The 19,639-nt window shown below is 41.1% G+C and overlaps 1 protein-coding gene across 1 annotated transcript in view; it reads left to right on the top strand.

Moving 5' to 3' along the window:
- Positions 1-19,639, top strand: part of TEKT5 (tektin 5) — a 55,325-nt gene that overhangs the window by 13,790 nt on the left and 21,896 nt on the right. Inside the window, exon 5 of the mRNA XM_039492952.1 lies at positions 3,305-3,527. Coding sequence (XP_039348886.1) covers positions 3,305-3,527 — 223 coding nt within the window. The remainder of the gene's footprint in view (positions 1-3,304; positions 3,528-19,639) is intronic.

The raw sequence follows: 19,639 nt of genomic DNA, 5'->3' as shown, positions 1-19,639 counted from the left end.
TTAGCAGGAAGAGTTGTAACTGTGCAGCCACGTTAGCTCTTCAACTTCCCAGCTTTTTGCCTTGTGGGTGATTTATTTTCCTTGTTGGATTATCTTTAATTAAGCTAACTGTGATTTTCCACAAAAGGATCTAGCTGCCTCATTCCAATCACCCTGTAACTGCAAGGGATTCTTAACAATTTTCATTTGAATCATTGTCATATTTCAGGGGAAGCCAGAGGAAGGAGGTGCAACTAATCCCCTTGCTGAGAAGCTAATGCTGAAAACACATGAGAGCAGAAAAGTAACGGTGTGTGAGAGAGAACTGGTTGACATGGCTCCTAACACACATTTACAGTGGGGGTAGAGGGAGGTCACAATCCAAATGAAGGGGAGAGCTTGTTGAAAATCCACATCTGCAGGGTATAGGAGGTTTGGATACTGAAAGTCAACCTACTATCTTGTTCTGACTTCTCCCTCACACACGTATGGTTTTTGGTGGGAAGCCATGCCAGTATCTAGGCACATCATCTGGACACAACCTCCCACCAATTCTAAATACACCTGTTTGCAGCTATATCTGGTCAGAGAAACTCAGCTGGAACTGTATTCTGTTGGATTATGTGGTTCTGACAACATACAAACACTTTGTGAATGCTGGTCAATTTAGTCATAATTTAATTTCTGCAGAAAACCTGGAGAAAAAGAATTCCAACAATGTTGAAATGTCCTATATTGACATCTCAGAATTAAACATTTCAGTCTTTCATTTAAAAATATTTCACTTCACATTTTAAAATTTTGTATTATATTATAATCAATACAAAATAAAAATGAATGAAACATTTTAATAGTTTTGAAATGAGGTTTTGATCAACCTGAAACTAATTTTCATGGGGAATTTTCCTTCATGGAGAATTTTGAAATTTTCAGGTTTTGTGCCTATTTGGAACTACATCAAATTTCAAAATCTCATATCCTTTCTGAGGAGAGAACTTCTGTCCTCCACACAGCTCTATTTGCAGCACACAGAGCTTGGGAAGGACTCAGACTGCAAATTCAGATCCAGATCCACACATACTCAGAGTTTAATGATGTCTGAATCTGGGATTTTGGTTCACACTGTGAAGATACAAACCAGCTGTGAAATTTTGACATGAAACCAAACCTCCCTAAAGTTTGGGCATGTACAGTACACTGCAAAAGGAATGTTAATGGATGCCTGAACTTTGGCTCTAAGTAGCCCCATCTACACTTCCACCCAACCTATTTACCGGCTTTTCTCTGGCAGTCACTGTATTATCCAAGGGCCTCACAAATATTACCAAATTTTTCCTCAGCACCCTTGTGAGTTAGGCAAGTGGTGATCTCGAATCGGGCTTGTCAGCCAGAAGTGGATTCCACAGGCACCTAAGCAGAAGTCCTATGTGTACATATACCATGATGTAGTTTGAATTGAGGGTTGCCAAGAATTGAGGCACGGGGGAATTAAGTGAGTTGCCCAAGACCACACAGAAAGTCTGGGGCAGAGGTAGGAATTGGATCCAGTTCTGAATCCCAGTTTAGGGCCTTAAGCACAATACTCTTGTTCCTCCTCCAACTCCAGTCTGGGTATAGCAATTGCAGACTAGCACAGGCATTGGAAGCATGTAGGGTGCCCTACAGCAGGGGTTCTCAAACTGGGGGTCAGGACCTCTCAGGGGGGTTGTGAGGTTATTACATGGGGGGGGGGTTTGCTAGCTGTCAATCTCCACCCCAAACTCTGCTTTGCCTCCAGCATTTATAATGGTGTTAAATATACAAAAAATGTTTTTAATTTATAAGGGGGGGGTGTCGCACTCAGAGGCTTGCTATGTGAAAGGGGTCACCAGTACAAAAGTTTGAGAACCACTGCCCTACAGGAATACAACCATACAGTCATTCACTTCTCTGTCCTTTCCAACAACTCATCAACACCCCTGAATCATATGTTAAGCGGAGTCAGGTAATGCCTGACTCCTGCATCCAAACATGACCTAGAATCCATTGCACTAGTTGCATCAGTGCTTCAGGGGTGGTGCTGCACTAGTCAGCACAAGGACTCAGGGACCTGAGGTGAGAGATCAGAAACACTGTTAAAGAGGGAGCTAAGTCAGCAGAAACTCCATGACTGGAGAAGAAGTTGGAGGCTACCCTATTGTTGCATAACCAGTGCTATTCCAGGAGCAAAGTCTCTTAGATGTGGTGCCTCGGGAAGGGGAGGGGCACCTTCACCTATGCATCTCACCAACTCCTCCTACAGGCATCCAAAAAAAGACTGAAATACAAAAGGTCACAGAACCAGTTGTTTCACTAAAATGTAGTCTTCAAATCTGTCCCTCCTAAAATAATTACCAAGGGAGGAAAAGACCCTATACTTTGTCACTATTCTGAGATACTTTAATGGCATGTTGGGTGGGGGAAACAAAGATTCTTTGTGTTGGACAAAATGTGCCAAGTGCCAACTCAGATACACCAGGCATGAACTCAGCTCGCTCTATACACTTGTTAAAGAGCAGGATAAACGTATAATGTTGACATACGTGCCTGATGTTGAAAAATTGTAATTTTGTGCTTAAGTATATGGAAGAAATTATGTAAGAACAGGTCATTCTTTAAAAAGTAAAACAAAAACAAACTTAGCCGGGTAACGAAGCCAAGTGCAATGAGACCGTAGGTTGCCTGTCTCACAAGTGTTGGCTGGAAAAGGAAGATTTGTCTGTGGGATTAATGTAAAACACTTAATTTCCTGAAAGTTGGATAAATTTTCCATTCCTCCTCCTCCTGCTGCCTGAACTAGCTTAACATCCTTCTTTCCCTTTATTCTGACCTGTTTCAAATTGTACATCTCTGCTGGTGCACTCAATGAGTATATCTCCTTTGTAAGTCAGCCACTTTCATACACATTTATACTTTTACAAGACAATTCATCTCTAAAGCTTGTCCTTTGGCGCTAAGGTACATCAGACAATGGATAATTGTCATTGGCTTGAGAATCTTAAAAAAAAAAAAATGCACAGCCGTTTTGTAACTGATATCTACTACCAAATCCAAGAAAGCTATAGGAACACTGTAGAAGCAGTAGCTCTTCTGAAAGTTTGTTCAAAGTTGAAAACATTTTTTGTTCTTCCTGCACAAACTGGTTTTGATGTGGAACAATATGATAATGGAATATCCCCTCCCATGTTAGCTCATGGATTTAAGTGTTTAATTCATTTGTGCTTTGCAGTTGTGGTAACTGAATGAAAGCTTCATTTTGGCTGAGGACTTCATTCTTTTCCTCTCAGTTCAAATTGTTTTCTTCCAGAGTTTCAGTTCCTGAGACATGGGCAAAGTTCAGTGATGACAATATTAGGCACTCTCAGAATGCACGGGCCAACTCCATCAAGCTTCGTGAAGAAACAGAAAACACACTGGAGAATGTATCTGAGGAAATGTGGAAGCAATTTACTGATACCAACTTGGCCTTTACCAATCGCATTGCTGAAACAGCTGATACAAAGAACAAACTACAAACACACCTGGCTAAGGTAAGAAAATGACTGCGGAAGTAATAGGTATGATTCAGGACAGAAAGAACCAGAGTTTTCACTGGTGAGTTAAATACTCAACTAAAAGCACCTTTGTTGGCACATTACCAAATAGCTTTACTAATGTTCTCCAAATGGGATCACAAGTTGCATTTAAAGCCATAAGAAGAGCTGTTAGCATAGCAGCAAAATAAGATTTTACTGCACCTCAAAGCCATAATGCAAAACGTGCCTCAGGAGGTGCACTTACGATGCTGCTTGAAGCTGGAATGTCAGAGGAAGGAGGAGGAGTAAGAAGGTGACTTAAGTACTGCCTCTTTTTGCTAATTGACATTAATTAAAAAACACAAGCAAATGCAAGGTATTTTAGGACCTTAACGATTTCAAGGCCTTGGCAGAGTACATTTTTTGAATGGCTTTTGTTTGGTTAATCTTTTCCTTTGTTCTTTGTTAATGGTGCGTTAACCTTGGAGACAAATCAAACAGAAAGTACTAAAAATCCTACAAGCTGCAGCATGCCTCAATTTTGGAAGAAGGGGAAGATTTTAATACACCTCTACTTCGATATAACGCGACCCGATATAACACGAATTCGGATATAACGCGGGGGGAGGCTGCACACGCCAGTGGATCAAAGCAAGTTCAACATAACGCGGTTTCACGCAGTAAGATTTTTTGGCTCCTGAAGACAGTGTTATATCGGGGTAGAGCTGTCTTGTATGTTTATTTAAAGCAACAAGGGGAGAGCCCACACAGAACATTTATTTTAACTGAAGTATTTTTTAATTTTAATTAAGAATTTTCATTCATCTAGTTCAGGGAAAACTGAGAATTCTGTACAGGCAAAACCAGTGCCCACGTGGGCTTTTTAACTTTGTAGATTTCCTTCATTTTATACCTGGGACTAGTAGAACAAATGGAAGAAGATTATGGATGACAGACCAAGGTTAGCCCACTAACCACATACTTCCCTTATCCCAAAGACCTTTCTGCACCCATAATTCCCATTGCCTGGTGGCCTGTGTAATGACTGTGAGATCAACCCATTTCTATTTTCTTCTGCAAGTCAAGTCACCCTTGACTTGCAGAAGCTCGCCCAAGGCCTTTGTGCTATCTCATTTAGCTCCAGACTCTCCCAGCTCTTGCATTGACCTGAATTATTTAATCCTTCACTCTTCCATTAATAATTTAGCACCCCAAGTGAATAATTTAAGTGAGCAATAAATCCTCATTAAAAGAGACTTCTCCTTGAATTTTTGCAAAAGAAAAACCGATGATGGAATAGCTAGCAGAGAAGTTTCATTTGTCTGTGCAGGAATCTTTTTTGGTTGTTTTGTTGACAACTATAACAAAATCTGCATTATTGTTTAGGGTCAAGCTTTCAAGGGGCCTTAAGGGGTTTGTAAATTGTAGCTGCAAAAACACAAACTTGCAGCACATATGCCAAACAAACTGGGTAGAGACTTTCCTCAATTTTCTCACCCAAATCAAAAGCCGGCTTGAGGCCTTTCTAGGTTTTGGAGAATAAAAATATTACATTTCTCTTACTTGAAGACTGCCCTCTCATTTAATAGGATTATAAAATGCCACTGCAGTCTTCAGCGATTCATGCTCAAAGTTGTTTCATCCCCTTTGATATAAATATCTCCCACATCCTTAACCTAAGTTACACCTTGGGTATGCTCAAGAAAAACAGTCTACTGTTCTTTGGTGAATCAGACAATCTGACTTTTCAAACATACATTACACCTCTCTTCTTCACACTTATACAAACCATGGATGGTACTTAAATAGCCAGTTTTATATTTAAATTCCACCTTTGTTAGCTTTGCAGTAATTCTTTCACTGAAGTTCAAGAAGAGACCCGACAGTATTAGTTGCTTAGCTAAAACATGTAGAACAAAGTCAACAAGAGATATTCCCTCTGTACTGATAGATACATGTTGACTGGAATCTCGTTAAATTGTCTAGACTCACTGGGGTCCTTTCATCTGACTTCAGTTAGACTAGCTAGGTTCCCCATGAAAAGCTTCTTTTTCTTCCAAAGACAAGAAGTTTGCTTCAACGTGCATTTGGAAACAATAGGGCTTTTCCTGCCATCCCGTTTGCCTGAAGTCGTATAAATTATTAGTATTAAAGTAGAGTAAAGAGTATCCATAGGAGTATAAAGTGCCGTGTATGATATCAGCAATCTGAACAGGAAATATGTCCCATGGTGATAGGGATATTATCAAATAATCTCCTACATTTGAAATACACCTGAAACATTCAGTACAGTCTAGATAAAAAACTTAACACTGAAATGCTTTTTTAAAATCAAGTTTAGCTGTGATTTATGTCCCTGTAACAGTACAGTTCTTTTCAGTAACTTGCTATGTGAAATGGGAAGAAAGCAACATTCAGTTTACATACGGAAGTCATTATTTTGTATGTTCCATGTTGGTAAGCAAAGTCTGCAGAGCTCCTTAGAAAACTGCAGTTTTCTCTTTCTTTAAAGAATACCCCTGGTGTAAGTACTGCATTACCAGGAGTTGGTGAGATGTAGTGCTAATAATTAACGCGTACATAGCACCAATAGATTAGTCATCCCATAATCTCCCAGGCTTGCTGAAGGTAATTACAAGAGAATACAAGAGAAAAGTACATGTGCTTGGGATATATCAAAGAAAACTGGTAGTTGGTGCCAGATTTGGGTTCAAGGTTATGTTTCTGTTTTTCTTTAGCTTGACATTTTCATATGCTTATTTTGTTAAGCCACTCACAGTTTCAATGTATCTTTCCAATTTGTCATTACATATTTCAGGACAACACACCAGAGCTTCAGAGGGTCTCTGGCCTAGTGGTAATTCACTGCACTGCCATTTAAGAACTCTAGCTTTGATTCCTGACCCTAGTGCGTTGCTCCAAAGACAGCACTTATGGAAAGGGAAAGTGCCTGGGTCACTCAACAAGTCCTTTGGTAAAGATGGTTGATAGAATTTGATGGGGATCCCGTCCATGCTCTATGTCCTTAAGGATGGTAGCTTTGACAATAACAGATTGGTATATTTTAGCAGCAGCTAAGGCTAGCAGACGGCTTGAGAGTTCATGCCCCTTCTCCTGAACCCAGAGAATGTGTCATAGAACAATGACGTAAGAATTGGACCTAGGGGGTACCAGTCATTTGACAAGCTAACAAAGGGGGGCAGGCACTAAGCAACAGCTGCCAAAACCTATGAATGACCAAGCTTCATCATTGCCTTTGTTCTGACTTTGGTCTACGATTCTTCTGAAAAGCAGTTATTCATGATTCTGTTTAAATCTACTAGTCATTAGACAATGGGTCGCAGAGACCCCCCCATGTTAAAAACCTTTCTCCTTTCAGTTTGTTTTTGCATTCATTTCTCAAGAAATGAATACAACCATAAAGCCCTTTGCTTGTGTGCCAAATTATTTCCCCAGCTAAGCAGGCTACCGTTATGAAATGGGGAGGAGAGTGTTCTTTGAAAAGATTTGCTATCTTGGAACCAGTAAGAGTTATTTATTTAATGAGGCTTGGAACCCATTTCTAAATCCCAAATATTTTTCGTCTTTGCAAAATGTCAGAATCTCTTCCAGACAAACACAACCAATCTCTCAGTGTTTTTTCTAAAACCGCTACCTTGACAGAGGAAACGACCAAAAATTATCTGAAAGGGCCAATACCATGGGTGTGGGGATGATAATCCATGCAATTGATCTTCTGATGCATTGTTGCATTTGTGTTCTGTTTTGTATCACTTGTGTAAAAAAACAAACAAAAAAAAAGTCAGTGAAAATTCAGACCCATAAAGAATTTTAATCTCTCAACCCCTGGTTCATTGGGTGTGTTTTAAACACACAGTCCTGGATGAATAGCTTATATCTTACTCTGTGAACTTAACGTAATGCCTCTGAAAACTTACTTGGTTTCCTTTGGAATTAGGCTTGTAAAAACTGATCTAATTAGACGCATACAATCTTGGATTAATACATTCCACTGGCATAGGGCTGTCTGTAATTGATACTGTAGTGGTGACTATGTTGTGTGCTGTGATTAGTACATACAGTGTCTACCTTCAAAATGTTTCTACTGGTCTGAAAGCTTTTACTTGTTTGATATTCGTTAAATAATGGGGAATACCAGTTGAACTGATATTCTAAGACGTCTTCATTTCCAATGTCGGTGATTCCGTGTGATGTTTAGTTCCTGACTCATCCTGAGCAACCTGCAATGTCAGTGGCTAGAGCATGGCAGGTATGCTTAAGGTCACAAGACTGAGTCAAAGCCTCATACCTCCCTTGGCCAGGTACAGAGTCTCCCTGACAGGAGGACTTGGAGAGGAGAACAAGAGGGCCAATTCTTTTGCAATGCAAGTAGGCTATTAAATCCCGTAACAGGTTATTTTAATATGTAAAGAGGCCAGAATATGCAATAAAAACTCCACACCCCCCAGTGTCACAACAATTGCTTTTCTGCATACAAAAGCCAGGGCCGACATTAGGGGATTTTGTTGTCCAGTCACTCAGGTTTGTGAGATCCCCCAGTAATCTTTGCAGTCAGCTTTGGACTTAACTATCTTGAATAATTTTGGTCATCTGCAAACTTTGCCACTTCACTATTCCTCCCCTTTTCCAGATCATTAATGAATATGTTAAACAGCACAGGTCCCAATACAGATACTTGGGAGACCCCAATGTTTACCTTTCTCCATTGTGAAAACTGGCTATTTATTCCTGCTCTTTGTTTCTTACCTATTAACCAGTTACTGATAGATGAGAGGACCTTCCCTGTTATCCCATCACTACTTAATTTCCTTAAGAGCCTTTGGTGAGGACCCTGTCAAAGGCTTTCCAAAAATCCAATTACATTATATCACCTGGATCATCCTTGTTCACATGCTTGTTGACTCCCTCAAAGAATTCAAATAGATTGGTGAGGTATGACTTCCCATTACAAAGGCCATGTTGTCTCTTTCCCAACAAATTGTATTCATCTATGTGTCTGATAATTCTGTTCTTTACTATAGTTTTTACCAATTTTCCTACTGAAGTTAGGCTTACCAGCCTGTAATTGCCATGATCACCTCTGGGGCCCTTTTAAAAACCTGGCATTACATTAGCTACCTTTCAGTCATATGGTACAGAGGCTTGTTTCAATGATAGGTTACATACTACAGTTAGGAGTTCTGCAGTATGGGTGAATACCATCTGGTCCTGGTGACTTATTACCATTTAATTCATGAATTTGTTCTAAACCCTCTTCTACTGACACACCAATGTGGGGCATTAATGCAGATCTGTCCAAGTTAATAGCAGTTCTGCTACTGAACTCAGCAGCTGCAGACTGAGCCTTCTGACTCCTTCCAAAAGAATACTGAGTTTGTGTTTTTAAAATATAAAGTGTGGAGACAAACTGGGCTCCTCTAGTATTCCGTTTAGCTTCCCTGTTCTAGAATATCCTTTTCTACAAAAACCAGACCTGCGCACACTATTGCAAAGGAGACTTCATTTACTCTAGTTCCTTACACGCTAAAGGTACATTTAATGTATCTATGCAATGAAGATTTTTTCCTCCAGTTTTTCTTATGTCAAGCACAGCACCAAAAGTTTTGCCAGGAATTTGCCCAACAATGACAACATCTCCAACTCTGGCATCCATAAGGTAACAAACTACACAAGACTCAGGGTAATGACTACACAGTAACCCATCTGTATATGAAAGTATTTGGTCTCCTACCAGCACTGCTGGTGTGTTACCAGGCATGCCAGTCTCTTATCAAAGTTGAGTGCTCTGTACAATCTGTTCCCTATTAGGAAGTGAGAAAATGATCATGTAGTACAATTAAAAGATGGCCAATTAAATTGCACTCCTTCTCCTGTGGGACTTTTGTCATCGTCAACCCAGGTAGGATCACATCACGGGAGCGTAGCTACTAGCCCTCTTCATTCAGATGTAGCTCAGTTAAACTCAGCTGTTCCCAACAGACTTCACAAAGTTTATCTTAAATCAACTTCAAAACCCTTAAGGTTGCAACATCAAGGAACGCATCTAAGAAGTTATTATTGTGGGTTTTGGAAAACAGATTTTGTGGATTTGATACGGTTATATAAAGAGCACAAAGGGGGAAAAATCCCCACCAAATCTACTGGCACAGCCCTTGCCTCTTTGCTGCATTACATTAGAAACTGAAAGCACTTGATCCTGCTGAACTAGTCATCAGACACCACACAGGATGAAGATAATCCAGGCTGTATCATTTTACAGGATATATCAATTGTTCCACCACATTTTTGACTGTAAAAACTGAACTAATTTGCATTCAGTCAGAGGAACAAGAGAGGAATTTGCAGACATCTTGTCTTAGCAAAGATCAGCTTTGTACTTACCCTTTATGCTGTTGTAGACTTCACCTGGGACTCTCCCTCATCACTGACTTACTCTGGAAGTGAGCAATAGGTTCCCATCCATGGGATTTTCAGTGGGTGCCAACTAGCTGCTTCTTCCCAGTACTTCTTTTGGGGAAGCTGCCAGGTGAGGCTAACACACTCAGAGTCCAACAGGAGTCTTTCAGGAGCTGATTTGCATGGGGAAATAGTACAGACTCACTAAGTTGCTTTTTTACAGCATGGAACAGAAAACTATTAGGACAAGAAAAATGGTCCCTTGACAGCCAGTCAGTCTCCTTCTGGTTCATTGTGGAGCTTCTGCGTAGAACAGTCCCCTGACCCCCTCCAGCCTGGTTTTCTGTTACAGTTCTAAGACATTTTACAAATCATATAGTGGTAAGGGACCTGGCTCCTTCCTTACTCATGGGGGAATGGGGAGAGGCACAGGCCACTTTTCAAAGATGCTAAGGGGTGACTTGGACAGTCTATAAGCATCTACAGGGGGAACAGAAATTAGATAATAGAAGGCTCTTCAGCCTAGCAGACAAAGGTATAAGAAGAACCAATGGCTGGAAGTTGAAGCTAGACAAATTCAGACTAGAAATAAGGTGCAAATTTTTATCCACGGGAGTAGTTAACCAATGGATCAATTTACAAAGGGTCGTGGTGGATTCTCTATCCCTGGAAATTTTTAAATCAAAACTGGATCTTTTTCTAAACTATGTGTTCTTGTTCAACTACAGTCTTTGGACTGGAAGCAGGCATTAATTAAGAGAAGTCCAATGGCCTGGGCTAGACAGGATGTCAGGTTAGATGATCACATCTAGCAACTGTCGCAGGAAGTAGGTCTGTAGATGGGGTCTAAATGGCCTTTTTGGGGTTTTCAGCATAGATATCCCCTGAGAAAAAAATAAGATTATGTCCCTTAGCCTACTGGGTTCTCAAGCTGGGATCTGCACTGTCCAAGGACCGGAATTTGAAGCTAGTGAACTGAATAGCCCATGGAATATAGTACAGAACACTTGGGATGTAATTGTCACCATTCCTCTTTACAAGAGAGACTGTCCAGTTATAGCCTTAAGACCCCATGCCAGATTCCATATTTTAGAATTGGGGGAAAAAATACATCCACCCTTTTGCACCAGGAAAGAAAAGAAAAGTCTTATCATAGCGCCAGTCTTTCTGTAAAATGCTTGCATCTCTTTTCTCCAAGATCTACATTAACATGGATAATTACCTTGGTTTCACTCTCCCAGAAAACAACAATGGAGTAGGATGTTTGCATATGAGAGGTTCCAATAGTCACTGTGGGAAGCAGTCATATCAGACCACAAGTGACATGTTTACATAGTCCTGTTTTATACCATACCTAAGCAATTTATTATTTCAGTCGGCAAAGTACAAGACAGAACACTTGTAACATTTTCAGGAGTGTTTGTATTTCCAAAGGTAAAACACAGCCCCACCCTTCCTGCAACACTGACTTTCTGCCACTCATCTGTATGTGGATATAAAATATATTATAAAATCAGATACGATTAGTAAAACTATGAAAATATAAATAACTGCAGCTGGTAAGCCACATGCCTTAGCTACCAATTCAAGCTAGATTTTATGTCTCAGCCATACCTATTCATTGGTCAACTCACAACAAATTGTAACTCATGTGAGTAGATCCTTTGAGATCAGTGAGAACTTTTGTGACTCAAGGTCACAGTCCTCTATATTTTCTGATGGTAAAACACAGCATAGTGCACCAGTGACACTACAAAACTTGATACTGGAGAGTAAACTGCTTTTTTGATATGGACATTTTTACTTTATATGAGTGCAGAAAAGCATTTACAACTAGAAGAGTTGGTTTATTTCTCCCTGCTGCCAAATTGGTTTGATTTAAAAACAAACAAGTGCTGGTTTGTCAGACCACATTTTGGAGAACAATGGAGAGAAGAAATAAAAGGCAATTTCAAAAAGAGTAAACAGATTGTATTTTGGAAGAAGTCAAAAGGCTCCAGCCTATTTATTTAGATTGTGTCCATGACTGTTTCACCTGGGCCCGTCATGTCAAACAAAAACCATCACAATACAAAAACACAAAGTCAGCCACATAAGCAAGCTTAATAAATCATAACTTCAGTTTGATTCTGTGTATCTAGCCACTTCCCCTCCAACTTGTTTAAATAAGATATTCCATCACTCACCCCCCCAAGATCAAATAATTTATTTTTAGACAAAGCTGAAGGGCTTTTTTCCTTCCTTAGCAACAATAGAACATGCTTACGTGGTGGCTAGAAAGAAAAAACAAATACATTTTACATTCTTATGCCCCCATTCTTTATTGAGGGGATCAAAGGAGGTTGCACTGCTTCACTCCTGGTTCTAGATTTTACGATAGTTGTAAGGTGTCCCATGCTCTCCCTTGCAGTAAAAATCAGAATCTGGATACCTCCTTCGAAATATTTTCAGAGGTCAGCTGCTATAGATCTGTCCATTGAGGCTGATCTGAATGCTCATGAATTTAGTAACAAGGGCAGGGCCGGGCCTGACACCTCAGCACTTAGCTTACAATAGGCTTAGATAAAAACATATTAAAACTTGATGCGGGAGGAAAGAAGTGGCTGTGAAAATGTGTTGGACCTGCAGTCACATTGAAAGGCACATACAGTGGACAGTAAAAAGTTGGAGTGGCGGGGGCAGGTGTGGGACTCATCCTCCACAACAGGTTACACCGCTGACCCTGGGTTACACACATGGGGTATTTTCAGCTTTCATATCTCAGGCTCTTATAGCTTTCCACACCCATTCCTGATAGTTGAACAAAGAGTTAATTTTATTCTTTAATATTGGAACCTGTTTAAGAGTAAAAGTCTCAGATGATTAGTGAACTGTGACTAAGAAGGGATTGCAAAGGGGTGTGCTGGTACGATCAGCTCAAACTTGCCCAGAAAAACCTGTTTAAAGGAGGAAATATATATTTTTGTCCACAAATAGATACATATTAGGCCTGTGCCGACAAACACGTAGAGGTGAAAAATAAGTCACTTCATGCATTTCTCCTGAACGCTACTCTGTGGGGAAGAGCAGGGAACAAATGCTTAATCTCATGATATTGTAGGAATGACTCCTTCCCTTACTGGTGTGAGCAGAACCACCGTGGTTCCTGCGTGTGGGCAGAAGGAAGGGAATGGTTCATAGACAGGCCATGGAGGAGAATCCTGCCCTCCCAGCATGCCATGGGGCAGTACTCCATAGTAAAGCACTTCATGGCAGAGCATGGGGGACAGGGGAAGTTGGGAGCATGTCCAGAGGGACCACAATTGAGTGACACTGCCATAACTATAAGAGTCTGTTCAGTTTGGTAGGAATCGAAGTGATTTGATTTGCATTGTAACATGAAGTCTCCTCACACTCAGGGTATATGTACACTGCAATCTGAGGTGTGATTGCAGCCCAGGCAGACATACCAGTGCTAGAACAGCTAAAAAATAGTGTAAATGCAGCAGCGTCGGCTGTACAAGCACACCAGGGACCCTGCGTACAGACCTGCATTGCTGAAGACGGCACCCCTGTATCTAACCTGCTATTTTTAGCCATGCTACTGCGGGTATGTCTAGCTGAGCTGCAATAACATCTTGGATTCCAGAGTAGACAGAGCCATAGGGCTAACAGGCTAAAAATAGTTGTGTGGGAATCGTGGCTGTGGCAGAGATTCGGGTTAGCCACCCCAGCTCAAGTGCAGAGGGCTGAGTGAGCTTGAGCCCAGCTAGCGTGAGTGTATCTGCTTAGGTTGTGAAGGTCCCTCCCAGCTGCAGTGTAGGCACATTCAGAGGGACTTTGCTAAGCTGCTGTGTGAAGACAGATTGGATTGACCATCCACCATAAGTGAAACTTCGCTAATACTGTAATGGAGATGAAGACATTCTCTCTCACACACACGGCTGTGGTATTATTATGCAAGAAATCTGTGACTGGCATTACTGATGCTCTGCTACTGCTCAGTGGCTGGAGGGAAAATCCCTCCCTTACAACCACTGCAGAGCCCATCTGTGCCAAATCGGTTTACACAGGCTTGGCACAGGGACCAGAATTTGACCCAAGGGAATATTAATCTTCTGAATATGCAGTAGTAAAACCTTCCCTTACACTTAGCAAGGGCTGTATGGTAGGAAATACAGTGATGGACATAGTAAGTAAGTTACCTAGAAGGGAAGCATTTAGGGATGTAGTATTTTCAGACAGGGGAAATGGTCTTCTTCATCACTTTAGAACCAGAGTGAATTGGAGGTGCTGGAGGTAAGAGATTCAAATTAAAACTTTGTTAATGATTGCAAAGAACCTTTTTCCTGAGACCGAAGACAGTATACTTAATACATGTCTTTCCTAATGGTCCTACATTTTATAATTTGTCTTAAATTAGAAGATCAAAGTACATTTCTTTAGCTCTCTACCTACGGTTATCTCAAATTCATTGCCCGACCTGAGAAACCACAGTAATCTTACTACTTATATCTCAGATTCAACAGAATCTGAAGTAAACGATTATCAGAACTCTGTCTAAGGTTACTGATGACAGAGGACTGGCTAACTAATTTTATTAACATAACTAATTTGAGTAGCAACCTTTCCTCTAATTGTATTAACAGTACTTGTATAATATAGATTAAAATCTGGTTCTTAACAGTCCAGTTTGATTGCTTGAGAAATTTTTTCAAAATTAGCAAGAGCAAAAATTCCAAACTTCATGAAAAGAATGTCTGACTTTAATGTGTGTGTTTAGTGAACAACTGAAAAATAAAGTAAGATTAGTACAGTTTTAATCAACTAAATTTCTTACTTTTTTCCGCATTAATAACTCTTTTGGAGGACTACCTTTCTTACAGTCTTGTTTCCAATAGGCTGTTTTCCTTTGTTAAATTACTAAGATACAGCTTTTGTACCTCTTTCAATATAGCTAGAATAATGTTTTAAAAATTTAACATTAGTTTGAGCAGGGGGTCATATTCTTGAAAATGTAAAGAGTTATGTGGTCTGTATAAATATTTCTCCCAGTTAATTTCCCTGTTGACAGAGATTTTTTCCCTTTAAAGACTTACAATTTCTCAGCCTCATGTTAAGATACATATGAGTCTTATTTTGTTCTTTTAAATGTATTTATAACCTGACAGTCTTTTCTAGTCTATGCAAAAAATCAGTTGGCATAACTGAGATATAAATAAAACTATTAGGATTTCACAGGTGCTTTTTGGCATCCTTACAGATCAAAGATTGCTCTGCTATTGAACTCTGAAGATTGTTTACTGTGTTTACTTCAGCCCATTTAGTTTTATTGTGAAGCTTTGTAAGGAAAGGTTTGCAATGATCTATCAAGCTCACAGCACCACCCTCCTGTAAGGGGTCAGACTCACCCCTGCGGCGCCTCCTGCTGGTGACTCCAGGGAATTAGCTCGGTTTCCAGCACGGAGCGCCCTCTGCAGGCCAGTGATCCGCCTGTTCCCTGGCCCCGAGTCCCTCCCTGGACCCGGTGCCCTTTTACATGGGGTGCTGCCCCCTGGCAGTAACCCCTTTCTGTCAGGGTCTCCCCTCTCAGGGAACCCCCACCCTCTATCCCCACCTTACCTCAGTGTGTGGCCACTGCCAGTCATTGTCTAGCCCCACGTCCTGGGGCAGACTGCAGTATCAGCCTATTCATCACTGGCAAGGAGGGTTTGGACCTGCTGCTTTGGCCTACCCCTGGGCTGCCTCTGCAACCCCCAGTACCTGTTAGCCCTCTGCTAGGTGGCAGCCTGGGGTTTTCCAGGCTGGAGCTCCCCAGCTCCTCTGCCTTTCCCCAGCCCTGCTCCACTCAGGTACCCGGTCTAGCTCCCTGCAGCCAGGCCCATCTCCCTCTGAATGGGGGGGGAGGGGGGGGGAGAGAGAGAGAGAGTCTGCTTGGGCTTCTGGCTCATAGCCTCATATAGGGGCCAGCTGGGCCTGATTGGGGCGTGGCCCAGCTGCAGCCACTTCCCATTCAGCCCAGCTTAAAAGCTGCTTTCTCCAGCCACATCCCCCTCCCAGGGCTGTTTTTACCCCTTCAGGGCAGGAGCAGGGGTCCACCCTGCTACACCTCCACACACACAGTGTGCCTAATCACTTGTGTAATGCTGTACATGGAGGGGGAAAAAATCTTCCAGGCAGGCTCCATGTTGATCAGCTGATGCTCTAAAGTATGAAATTTGACTACCCCTGTCTTAGCATGCACAACATGTACAAATGTTACTACTCATACTTATTCAATCCTCTTTTCAATCCAGCTAAAATATTTGATTGCATGACCCGCCTGGCAAAGAATTCTATAGGCTGATGATACACTTTGTAGAGAAGTATTATAAATATTTGTTTTAAATGTACCTGCCTTTTCCTTTCTTTATGGACCTTGGGATGCTACCCCCTTCACTGCCTCTACCCCCACGCCCCCCATCAAAACAAAACTTAAAAAGGCAGAAGACAAAAGTGACCTGAAACTAAAAACAGATCAACCAACCAACCAACCCAAAACACTACCTCCAAGCAGTTTTTTTGACCCTGAAAAGAGAGGAGCCAGAGATATCGTGAAGTCTCCTAGGAACTTTTCTATTGCTAATTGATTTTACATAGAGGACAGCATTCAGGTCTCAGCAGCAGCATAAAACCTTAAGATAGATACAGTTGAAAAGATGTTGGGCCAAATTCATCCAGCTTTGACTTACTTGATTTAAATTCTGAGTTATACCAGGGATAAATTTAGTCAAAGATTATTACATATAATCATTAAACCTTGAAATATTATGCTCAGGTGTCGTAACACTAATTGTGAAGTCAACCATAATTACACTAATCACTCAGGGAAACGACATAACTAGCAAGAAATTACTTAAACATGAAATATGTACAACTAGAACATTAGATCAGACCATGAAACAAACAGAGGAAATTACCAAACACCGAGGCACAATGCTGCAGCTACGTTGTTATTACCTGACTGTACCTTAGTGTATTCAGCTCCTAGGCACTTAGCAAAAAACACAGAAACAAGGACATTCACAGCTAGGGACTGAGCATATTATTTTAAAAATATGTTGTGTGTAAGGTTATTCTGATCACACCATGAAGTATGAGTGAGATTTCAACAGCTCTTGTTCCCAGTAATATTGAATCCAGCCAGTAACAGCCACAGCCTTGATGAGGTGGAAGTGAACAGCAGTTTATATAAACCCTCAGGAATGCCACAGCACAAAATTCTGCTTATTTTCTGTAAGTGAAGGGTGTATGATGGGCAGCTGCTGAAGCCAATCTCTGGTTAGACTCTTTCAGGAACACATAATTTAGGATTTATTGTTTTTTCTTCCTGCCTTTGGAGGTCCTCCAGAAATGACGTGGACTGGTGCAACACTATCTGGTGATTCTCCCCACCAATCCTGTTATGCATTTTAGATTATTTGAATGATTTAATCCAATGTGTAGCCAGCATGTGTAATCAAAGGCTATTTGTATAGAGCTTCTGCCATGTGTTGGAGGTGATTACCCTAGGGCATTTTTCTTTGTGTGTTCTAGATGACAGTGTTTAAAAAAAAATAGAGGCCAGGAACACGGAATAAGCCTAAACCACATCTATTAGAAACATGAGCAGTCAAAGTTTAAAGATGGCTGCATGTCTTCAGTTTGTATTGTGAGTTCACAGGCAGGTTCAAATACTATTTTTTCAGTGGCAGTAATCAGTTTCCTTGACTGTGCATAATATGCTTTCACAATATTCTCAGCTCTGTGAGCAATACATCTGAACATTTACTGAAGCCATATGGTGTAAGGAGTGCTTTGTAGTTATTGCTTTTTGTGCTAATTCAAAGGGAAATTATAGCTGAACGCATAAAACTGTGAAAAATGTAAGTGATTTACTTGTATAATAAAACTCTCATAACTTCTTGAGTGTTTCTAGTGACAACTGCTCTATAAAGACAGCCACAATAAAAAGAAATGCTTCCCAAGTAGAGTCACATCTTACCCTTCTCAAATTTTAAAAGTTTGCTAACTGAAAGAATGCAAATTGCACAAGCCCCATGTAGCTTGAGTGAAGTCTAAACATGAAAAATGATTTTTCTGTACTTGTCACTGTATATTACTTGAGGGGAAAAACAAACATGCATTCATTCAATTTCCTATAAGAGAACAAGATAATCCCATGCCTTCCATGTTCTGAAGGGAGCAAATGCATGTTCATTGCCTGTGCAGAAGGCTGTGTGGCCTATGCAGATATGGTTATACAGTATGTTTCATTCACCCTATAGCAGTCACTCACAGCACCTCCAGTCCAATAATGTGACTCTAGAGAAAAGTATCAGTTATGGGGTCCTTGCTGCCAGGCAGAGAGATGGAAGAACTGCAGTAGCAGCAGTGTGCTGCTACAGAAAACTGTACAGAACTTGGAGGGAGGAGCATAGTTTGCAGGAGGTCCCAGGAAGTCAGTCTGTGTGCACATGGCTTTAATTTTAGCTGCAGTTGCAGCACCTCTGTAGCTTTTTTAATAAAGAGCCATTTTGGGTTTACAAGTGTCAAAGTTAGACTCAGGACTCACAGTTTGTCAGACCACTCTGTTTTATTAGCACAGCGCTCTGCTAATAACACCCAGATAATGTGAGCACCATGCAAGACACAAACTATCTTATTTATACAGAAAAAAGGGTGCGAACTTAACAAGATAACAAAGGAAGCAGAATCAGATAAGTTTACCTGGGCTAGGCATGCATGTCTTATTTCCTTACTAACTATTACCGATCTTCTGTTAATGTTTCGCCATTAGCACCATTGTTTATGCCTAATGTTTCTTTTCCTGGCACCTGTATTTCAACATTTCTTTAAGCATTTCTGCTTAAAGGTACATACAACATTTCTTTAATCCATTCTTATTTTTACAATATAATTCATTCTACTTTCACACAAGCATGGAGACATCTCCTGTTATTACCCAGAATATGGTACAAAAATCACCACAACTAACCTAGATACTACCCCTAAATAGGGCCCTATCAAATTTATGGCCATGAAAACTGCGTCACGGACCATGAAATCTGGTCTTTTGTATACTTTTACCCTATAATATACAGATGCCACAGGGGAGACCAGCATTTCTCAAACTGGGGATCCCAACCTAAATGGAGGTTGCAGGGCGGGGTCTTGCAACATTGTAGGGGGGCCGTGGTATTGCCACCCTTACTTCTGCACAGCCTTCAGAGCTGGGTTGCTGGAGAGTGGTGGCTGCTAGACGAGGGCCCAGCTCTGAAGGGAGCAGCCTAGAAATAAGGGTAGCAATACTATAGCATGCCAGCCTTATTTTTGTGCTGCTGCTGCTGGGGCAGTGATGCCTTCCGACCTGGACTCCCGGCCAGTAGCTGCCACCCTCTGGCTGCCCAGCTGTGAAGGCTAGTGCCACCAACAGCAGCAGCACAGAAATTAGGGTGGCAATACCCCAACCCCCCTACAATAACCTTATAACCCTCTTCCCCCCCACTACCCTCTTTTGGGTCATGACCCCTACAGTTACAACACCATGACATTTCAGAGTTAAATATCTTAAATCATGACATTTAGGATTTTTAAAATCCTATGACCGTGAAATTGACCAAAACGCAACATGAATTTGGTAGGGCCATACCCATAAGACAATGCTATCAAACTTCAGAACTACGTCTCCCTCCATGGCTTTCAGCTGATGT

Source organism: Mauremys reevesii, linkage group 10 (assembly GCF_016161935.1).
Source record: "Mauremys reevesii isolate NIE-2019 linkage group 10, ASM1616193v1, whole genome shotgun sequence".
NCBI classification, from domain to species: Eukaryota; Metazoa; Chordata; order Testudines; family Geoemydidae; genus Mauremys; species Mauremys reevesii.
The sequence above is the reverse complement of the archived record's forward strand: the minus strand, read 5'-3'. Positions and strand labels throughout refer to the sequence as shown.